The sequence below is a fragment of the Penaeus chinensis genome, chromosome 38 (assembly GCF_019202785.1).
Source record: "Penaeus chinensis breed Huanghai No. 1 chromosome 38, ASM1920278v2, whole genome shotgun sequence".
In the NCBI taxonomy this organism is placed as follows: Eukaryota; Metazoa; Arthropoda; class Malacostraca; order Decapoda; family Penaeidae; genus Penaeus; species Penaeus chinensis.
In genome coordinates, this window is record NC_061856.1 from 11,506,982 (window position 1) to 11,516,981 (window position 10,000).

Sequence of the window (10,000 nt, forward strand, 5' to 3'; positions counted from 1 at the left end):
TGAAGTTGAAATGTCTCCTGGAACATGAGTGTTGACTTGGGTGTATAAGGTATTAGTAGACACTGAGGATGGGGTGTATTGTAGTGTTCTGAGTTGTGGTCAAAGCCTCATTGCCCCTAACAAGGGAATAACATCTTCATTATTGGCCATGGTAAGCCTGGAGTATGTTGGGGAGAGAAACAGTCCTTCCCTCAGTGTCCCCTTGAGGGGTAAGGTAAAACAGGGGAATACCGTGCCCATGGCTCCTTCAGGCCATTCAGGACTGGCACAAAGTCAGGCTTCCATCCTTACAACACGGCTCTCACACCTTAGGAAGTGGATAGTAGAAGGGGTTGGAGAAGGGATGTAAATGAAAAAGCAGGAGTGGGAAAAAAAAAAAAAAAAAATGCAAAAGGCAGGGTTCCCTAGCATTGGGTCCCAGTCTTCGCCTCCTAAACCCCCCCCCCCCCACAACAACAATGGGCAAGGGATGTGTGGGGGGGGGGGGGGGGGCTTTTAAAGTGATACCTAATTCATAGAAAACTCTTTCACCTCCCAAAAGGGGTTCAGTAACAGTTACAGTACATAGATCTGTTGATTTTGGGGTAAGGAAAAGCAGAATTAGGTGACAAACTTTATGAAGAATACTTAACACAATAAATATATCAAGTGAGAACTCAAATAGCCACAAATAAATCAGAAAATGCTAAATATACATAAAGAATAAACTTATAAATTTTATATGTAGTATTGAGTAATATCTATTCATTACACAATGGTTACCAATAAATACACTGGTACTTCTCAGCAAAACTATAAAATTAATACAACAAAGTTTCAAGTGAAGAAGAAATAGAAGATAATTAGCACATAATCTTTTTTTCTACTTCAAAAGTTGACAAGCAAACTGTTGATCCATATAAAAAAGTAAAATATGTCTCCTTACCAAAATCTTCATAAATGTCCTATATACACATTTTTATTCAACACTGTAGTAACAAACTGATCCAAATTCTTCATTGAAAAAGAGTGCCACACTTTCTTCACTTCCTGCAAATGTTAGGGCAGCACAGCCATGTAAGAATTTTAACAATTGTGATCCATATAGAAATTAATATTTTGAAATATAAACAAATAATAATACTTCAACAATGGCATCACTCTATAACATTTAATTTTCACTGATAGACACAGTATTACTTTTCTAATATTCAAAACTTCTCATACATTTGAAGAAAATGATCTATGTGAAAACTCAGAATCAACTGCAACAACTTCACACAAAAAGCTCTTGCAAAACATCCTTTTATGGGTTTTATCACACACACACACAAACACACAGACACAATGACTTGATAAAAAAGGCTCTTGATTTATGTACATACATACATATATACATATATATATACACATATATACACACACACACACACACACATATATATATATATATATATATATATATATATATATATATATATATATATATATATATATATATATGTATATGTATATATGCATGTATATGTATATGTATATATGCATGTATATGTATATGTATGTATATGTGTGTATATATATATATATATATATATATATATATATATATGTATATATATGTATATGTATATATATATATATATATATATATATATATATATATATATACATATACATGTATATGTATATATAAATATTTATATATTTATATATGTATATGTATATATGTATATATATATAAATATAAATATAAATATAAATATAAATATTAACATATACATATACATATACATATAAATATACATATATATATATATATATATATATATATATATATATATATATATATATATATATCTTGGCATGCATGTATATTTTTATTGTCACTGGAAGTTATTAATTGGAAATCAGCAATGTAGAGAAACCTCTCGCCATGATTATTAATGAACCTCTACTACTTTGTGCTTCTATTGTGTTTAGATGAGGAGACATTTCAAACAACTTTTGGCATCATTCAGAAATGTAATGTGAGGTGTTATCTTCAATAATATCAATGAAGACCTGCCTGATGTTGCTTGTATTAGAAAAAGATAAAAAATTAAAAAAATAAAATTAGCACTTCCAAATTTAATGCCCAAATTCTGTTCTTGAACTCAATAGACTTTTTGGTATAACAGCATCACACACAGGCTTAATCCGCCTAATAGAATGTGAGTTGCATTGTAGCTAGTTACACATAAGCTAAACGTCAGTATGTCTTAGGATGGGACAGAGAAATCCCAACAAGTGCCATTAAACTGCTAATGGAGTTTTAGAGTAACTCCAGCTCTATCAATATCATACAGCCAAAGGATAATGCAGAAGCCTGTCCTGTTAAACAATATGATGTAAGCAAAAATATCCAAGACATAAATAAAAATAACTCTCACTTAACATATCTTGACAATCTTATTACAGGGAGTATTTTTTGAAAAACATTCCAATGAAAAAAAAAGAAAAAAAAAGACAATAATAAAAGTGATAGTACTAACAACGTTTAGAATTTTAAGTACTCAACATAAGGAAATAACACAATCTAAAGAAGCCGTTTCATCTTCTTTTCAAAACTACTTGAAAATATGCAACAATTCAAAGTGTATTTGTGCAATCCACGAACATATTACAAAGACTATATAATCATTAGCATATGAACAACAGTCAAAGTGTGAACAAAATAATAACCAAACTGTGCTTTGCGTCAGAGAAGGATGCTGCTAACCTAACAATGATAACTAAGATGAATCCTGTGCTCAGAAAAACAGTGTGATGCTAACACAAATAAACCTTCCTTTACTAACGTAATGCTTATTATATCAATGGTTTAAAGTTTAAATTATAATACATATTTACTTTTACATTATATCATACCAAATCAAAACAGATGTTGAAGGATATAATGTAAACTGATTTTTCCTTCATGTGCAATCCTGTTAAATCTGTTGATTTTCTTTTTTGGAGGGGAATGAATAGTGTTTATTTCTATGTGTTTGTGTTTGTACATAGAACATATTAAAATTTCTGAACATCTGTACACAAAGACTAAAGTTTAAATGAGAGTTCAATACATTACCATCTACAATTACAATGGGTGAAGTCTCCTTAGAGAGGAGGAAATATTAGTAATTTTCATTCTTGGATCAATTTCTCAGAATATTTACAAAAATCTGCTTCCTCTGGTTTCAGTAACAACCTAACCAGTCATCAATTATCCTATAATAGGATAAATTATAAAACCCGAATCTTCATTTCTATCACAGATCTTTTTAAGTACTGCATTCAAGTGTATTCAAAGCAAGTACCTACATTTCATTATAGCAGTTGATCTCACAGTCACTTGATTCAAATCTGTTTCACAAAGTTTTTCTTTCTGGGAGAAGTTGGGCTTTGATGTGTGGATTATTCATGTGTATCATTATTACTAGCCTTTTACAATGAGACAAAATACACTTCTCCCTAGACTCCATGCATTAACTTACAATTTGTTTCTTACCTAAACTATAAAAATCAATAAAGAAATAAACATCAAGAAACATAAAAATTTTAGTGTCTGGTGCCAATACAAAAATTACAAACGTACAGTCACATTGTGATAGTCTCAACTTCAATAGACCACACTTAACCCATTCCTGCTAGATACATATTATGTCCACTGTAATTCTGTTCTGTGAATTTTGTTTACACATGGATGGCTCCACAAGTGCTCAGTCACCAAGAAGTCAATTAGTAGGCCTTATGTGATCTCGTCCAATTTCCCCATTCCTTGATCTTTAGGGAATTATTTTTTCTAATCCCATTGTTATCAATACTGTTCTTATTACTGATTTTATGATTATTATAATGTCATCAAAATGCTAAAAGCAATTAAAAAAAAAATCTTAAATATTTCTGAAAATCTAGAAAAAGAGAAAACGGGTGAGATAGGTAGGACTGGTAATTGACTTCTTGGTGACTAAGCCCTTGTGGATCCATCTATGTGTAAACATGTACAATAAACTAAAATCATAATGAACATGCCTTATATGTACATGCCATCCCCAGTGGCAATGGGCTAAATCTGACAACACCTGGAGACATCACCTGTGTGATAATCAGCATAGCAAGTACTGATGAGTGGCCTACTATCCCTAGATATCCAACAACATAGTTCCTGCAGCACTTAGGTTTTAGTAGGTGTTTTTTACTCAAGTCATACCTTCATCCTTACCAATTACATCACAAAGTGTTGTGTTAACATCAAACTTTCTACATTATTTCTAAATAAGGCATGTAAAGAGCATGGAATCAAGAATAAAACCTTACACACTGGTTAACATAAAAATAAAAGGGAGATGAAGACTATATTTGGTAATGAATAAGAATGAGGAGGCCAAAGGTATGGTTTGTCATTACAGAATATTTTTCAAACCCCTATGGATTCTGAAAAAGCCTATTTACACCACCAGGCTTTTGAGGCAACATTTCACACAATAGCTTCTGGAATATGTGATAAACTTGCTCCTCTTAAATATGCAAGAGCAGAGAAAAGACTTCAAACACAATGACTAAATCAGATGTTGATGAAAACATGCATTACATGATAAGGAGGACTTTACAGTAATTCCACAATTCACTAACTCTCTCAGACAATTCCATTCACACTCTAAGGCTTAACCTAGGCACAATCTGTCTTTCAATAACTTACAAGTCGAGAGAGGAAATAAGGTGGGCAATGGGGAGGGAACCATTTGTTCCTATACTTTGGAGACAGAATATGTAATGGGTCCCAACAGCATCAGTGCCACTGGGTAATGGAATGGACCTGTGAAGTTTCGGCAAAGACCTCACTGCATCTTTGAAATTTCAAACTTTGAGGTAACAATTTCCTGAAAGACAAAAGAAAAATTAGCTACATCCTATATATAAAATATGACAAATTAGAATACCAGAGCAACCAAACTAACCTTAACAATGTATATAGGTAAAATGCATGTTTATTACAAAAAACATTCTATTTACCTCATCTGAGTCCAGAATAGGAAGAGCACTGAAATAACAGATGGAAAAAAAAATCATTATTACATTTCCTCTCTTAAGTAATTTCCATACACATTATTTATCCATAAAATGCACCTGAAGAAGAAGAAGATGAAGACAGCTTACCTATCAGCAATTGATGATGGGATATTTTCCTCGACCCACTTCAAATCATCTTCCTGCAAGTTGAAAATCACATTAAGATCAAATGATCACAGGCAAAAATTTCCAGTCACAAATATACACAACAGGATAAAGTAATCCTGTTCTTCCATTAACCCATAGCCGCTGGGGAAAATGAATAAAAAATGGGGAAAATGCTGTGCTCTGCCTTACCTGATTTCACCTTTCCTTGAATTGGCGGGAAAATGTATTTTTTACTAGTGCTTTTACTAGTGCTATGAATATCGATGGTGTTATCTTTATTATAAACATTATAATAGCTATAATGTTATAAACATTAGTAAGAGCAAAATAAGATTACGTAAAATATTTTCATAAATCAAAGAAAAGAGTAAATGGGCGAGACAGGTAGTACTTGTAATTGGCTCATTGGTGACTTAGTACAAGTGTTGCCATCTATGTGTTAAAACAATTAAACATGTAAACTCACAGTGCCATGCCTGTCGGCAATGGGTTAACATTTGAAGAAAATCTCAATACCAAAATAAACCAATCTAGAAATGCCTGCAAATCTGGATGCAGAATACACAAGGGATTTATTTCCTCTCAACATACCACAGAGCGCGATTCCCGAGGTGATGATGAGGTCGAATTACGTGTATTTCGGAATTTCATAGTATCAGAAACATCAGCCATCAGCTTCTCAGCCTCCTCTTCATCATCGGCATCTGATCCATCGTCTAATAAGGGTGAGAAGGCAAAGCGCTGAAAATAAAGAAAAAGGATTTAATACTTCTGCTTTCCTGTAGATTTTTCTTCTACCCCCTCTCCTTCCTTCTATATCTTCTATACCTCTCCTTACTCTTCTTCCTTCCACTCCTTTATAATAAAATTGCACTCCCATCGATATATGCACCTAAAACCATAGCACTAAAATTATAAAACTCCCCATGTCAGGATATTTCTTATGACACTCCTTCACCCTATCAATTCCCCCTTGCACACCATGTAACTCACTTGGTTGTTGTTGGATGGCCGCCAGAGGATCATAATCACCAGGAGGACCACAGCAAAGAGGACATGCCAATAAGCATCATCCACCCAGAGCTCCTTCCAGTCAGTGAGACATTTTTCGAACTGGTGATACCTGCCAAGCGAAATGTCTTAGTCAATTAAATGTTATTTGGATTTGATCAGAACATGAAACTGGTCCAGGTCTTGTTCATTCTGAGTGACTGGACTTGGTATTGGATGACACTTTTACTCCTCTTCACAGAATAAAATTTAAAACTAGGAAGAAAATACCTGGTTAATTTAATGGAATGCACAAAAACTACAATAAATGTTTACATAAACAACACAAAAAATGGTTTACACCACATTCTAAGAAAAGCACTCTACCAGTGAAGTCAGGCAACAATGAGGACAGCGATGTGATGTGATGTGGCTACCAGCCAGCACTTTGATTTGCAGTAATGAGTAATGGGTTCTCATAGAAGAATGATTAAAAGACTGTCTCATCTGTCTATTTTTTCACTTGTATTGTTAATTTGAGAACTTATAACTCCACTTCAGATTAGTAAAATGGGTTGAAACAAGCCAACAATACATGAGAAAACACTGGGGAAGTACCATTGACACAACACATTTCAAGGACGATTTCACATAGGTCAACAAAATGCATCTGCATATGGTGATGTTTAAATTTATCATACAGGCATCTACATAAAAGAACACATATCCAGACCCCCTCCAGGACATGTCAATCAATCCGTTTCTGCCGGGTCACGCCTTGCGGCATCATAACAAACCGCTTGGTCTGTGAAGTACGGCTGTACGCCGCTGGGACGTGCCAAAGTGCTTCAAGCAGGGCATTCGGCTTGATGTAGCGAACTCCCGCACTCAAAGTCGGCTTGTTGCCATTAATCTCCAGAGTGTAGAATTTTTATTTATTTTCTTCACCCGGCAGAAACGGCTTAAAACCATCCTGCATCGCCTTCAGAGACCTTTGTTTACTGCTAAAAAGACTCCACCTCTACTCACTGAAACTATGAAAAAGAAACCACTTTAACAAAGCTGAGTACCACACAGCTGAAAAAGAGTGAAGTTTAGTAACGACAGCACTTTCAGGTTAGTGAGAGGAGTTTCCGTTTGTGCAATGGCCCAGAGTTTGTCCAACAGCATCACACTACAATCCACAGTACATGGCTAGGACAGTCCAACTTTTAAACAAAGGGATGATTTGAGGTGGGAATGTACTTTCTTCCAAGTTACCTTATGATGAGGGAAAGTCATGAATGAAATATAATAATTTCTTGTGTGACAGTGTCCTTGCCTCAAACCACTGACAGGCCGGAAGTTTGTCAATGATAATGGAATAAATGTATTAGAGTGACCAGGTAATTACCGTCACAAATCCTATAGAAAATAATGAAAAACAAATTTAATGAAATGAAACTATAAAACTATTATTTGTGCAAAACAATTTGTATACTTTCACCATTCTACACCCTGTGGCCTTTTTATCCAGCATCAAGCATTGACCTCTTCGATCCAGGTGACTTGACTGTCATGGAAAAATTTTACTGTGGGCCGGGGTGATGGGAATATGCCTTATGAAAAATTTGGTTGAACGCCTGGATGACGGACATGACTCGCCATGAGTGCACAAAGCTCTTGGAGGGTAATTAGATGCAGTAGGCATTTAGGAAGGGAATCTTGCATTATTTCCCTTAGTAAACAAGTGCAGAATATACCATCCATGAGCCATGACTGGAAGAGATCCTACTTCTGCCCTAGAAAATCAGCAGTGTGGGGTGTATTACAGAAAATTGAATAATAAGAAAAAAATGAAATGTTACACAACTAATAAAATATTAGTTATTGTTCTTATTATTGCAGTCATAAACTACCTATGGAATATGTGCAAGGAAAATAGTCTATTACCAGGCTGATACAGCATATCAAAACACAAATAGATCTCAGAAAATGGCAAAAGAAACAAAAAACACTGATACAGAAAGAGATGATAATATTGCAAAGACATGGCAAGGAGTCTTGACAACACAAACAAGTGTTTGTATGGGTCGGGCCTACAAGCCACACACCCAGGAGAGTACCCACTCAAGTAAGCCTAAAGGCCAGACTTTGGGCCACATATGGTACCAAAGTACCCAAATCTAACTAGTTAAGGAAGTCCGCATCCATCACACATTTTATTTTGATTTATTCAAATCTATATCATTTTCTAAGATGAAGCATGGTATTCAAAAATATTAGACTGCAAGTAATTTGGTGTAAAAGAATACATACATATCTATATAATTTACTGTAACTGTTACACTAGCTGGACACCATGTCCTTTCGTACAAAATAGATCAATGTATATTACGATTTGCTCCACTGTATATAACAAATGATAGCGATTGGCAGTAATACAATTGTTAATTCAATTCTAAAGTTCGGATGCTCACAATTACATTTGGTACACTATTTTCACAATTACAGAGTGTATGGTAGCTCATTGAATGGCATGCAAATATGTAAATATGCATATCTCAATATAATTCCCCACAAACAACCTTCCATAATACCCTATTACCTCAAGTTTATAACTGTGAAGTTCCATAAGCTGTGCAAAGGATTTTATATAACACTGGCATCACCCACCTGATAGACCACAACATGAAGATAACCGAGGCTATGACAGCAAATGCAAGAGTGTTGGTGAAGTGACGGTAGAGGGAGAGCTTAACCAGGTTGCGTCTCAAGCGAAGGATGCGAGTGGTCTGCACAAGTCCAGTGAAAATCCAGAGGCAGATGGCTGACTCCAGAAGGGACAGAGGCAAGGAGGCTAGAAGGACCTGGAAAATAATATGAGGGTTTCTCAATATGACATAAATCAAAAACTAAATGTGCAATAAAAAATGTAGAGTAAAGTAAACTTGAAATTAGATATATCACTGAAGATTCACAATATGCTTATACTATCTACTTAATTTATAACAGCAGTCAGATCCAGGTATATCTACTATATTTTTAATTTGAAATATTTAGTAACATCAAATTTCATATATTTGACTACAAAAGAAAATATGATGATATTTTTTATCTATCTTTATTTATTGCTTTTTGTTATAAAGATCATCGCATTCAGTAATTCTTCAACATATAAAAAGGTACCAAAATATATCTGCAAAAATATTACCTGTTTTTGAGGGTCACTTCTAGATTGTAGTGCTCTTGTACATCCTTCAATACTTGAAAGGACAAAGTAGAGAAGACCAACACCAACAACACGATGCAGAATCACACCTAGGCGCGGTCTGAAAAGTCAAATGCATTTTTTTCCCTTTCATACTACTAGTAATGTAATGGCACCCATTATGTCATTATTATTGGTTGTCTTTAGTTGGCCAACCTAGCTATCATCAAGTGTTTACTTGTGGTGATATGTGATCATACAATTCAATGTCTCTCTGTCTAATATACTTTTCCCCTTGTGGGATTCACTAAAACATAGTGTTCTTTTCTCCATTCCATCATCACCCCTTCACATAACAATACATGTAAACAGATGAACTTTTATTGACAAGCAAAAAACAAGTATATGATGTTTAAAAGCACAGAAATAATATGCAAGCACACACAGACATACATTCATATTGAACAAAATGTCCATTTTAGCTATTTCAGACCACATATTCATTTATGCCATCGTTATCCAATCTCATGTATTAGTTGTCCCCTGAATCTTATGTTTAATTGTCTTCTGTAAGTATAAACATATGTGTCAATGCACACAAACATAGCAAAAATAGTAATATTCATTCAGTACAGGTACATT

General features: G+C 34.3%; 1 protein-coding gene across 1 annotated transcript in view; it reads right to left on the reverse strand.

Annotated features, from left to right (window-relative positions):
- Positions 1 to 4,055: 4,055 nt before the first annotated feature.
- LOC125046007 (transmembrane protein 87A-like) overlaps positions 4,056 to 10,000 on the reverse strand; it is a 15,098-nt gene continuing 9,153 nt past the window's right edge. The window contains exons 8-14 of the mRNA XM_047643593.1: positions 9,362 to 9,479; positions 8,824 to 9,017; positions 6,172 to 6,301; positions 5,770 to 5,919; positions 5,158 to 5,210; positions 5,014 to 5,041; positions 4,056 to 4,880 (exon numbers count right to left, since the gene is read on the reverse strand). Of these exons, the coding sequence (XP_047499549.1) occupies positions 4,839 to 4,880; positions 5,014 to 5,041; positions 5,158 to 5,210; positions 5,770 to 5,919; positions 6,172 to 6,301; positions 8,824 to 9,017; positions 9,362 to 9,479 (715 nt within the window). The 3' untranslated portion in view covers positions 4,056 to 4,838. The remainder of the gene's footprint in view (positions 4,881 to 5,013; positions 5,042 to 5,157; positions 5,211 to 5,769; positions 5,920 to 6,171; positions 6,302 to 8,823; positions 9,018 to 9,361; positions 9,480 to 10,000) is intronic.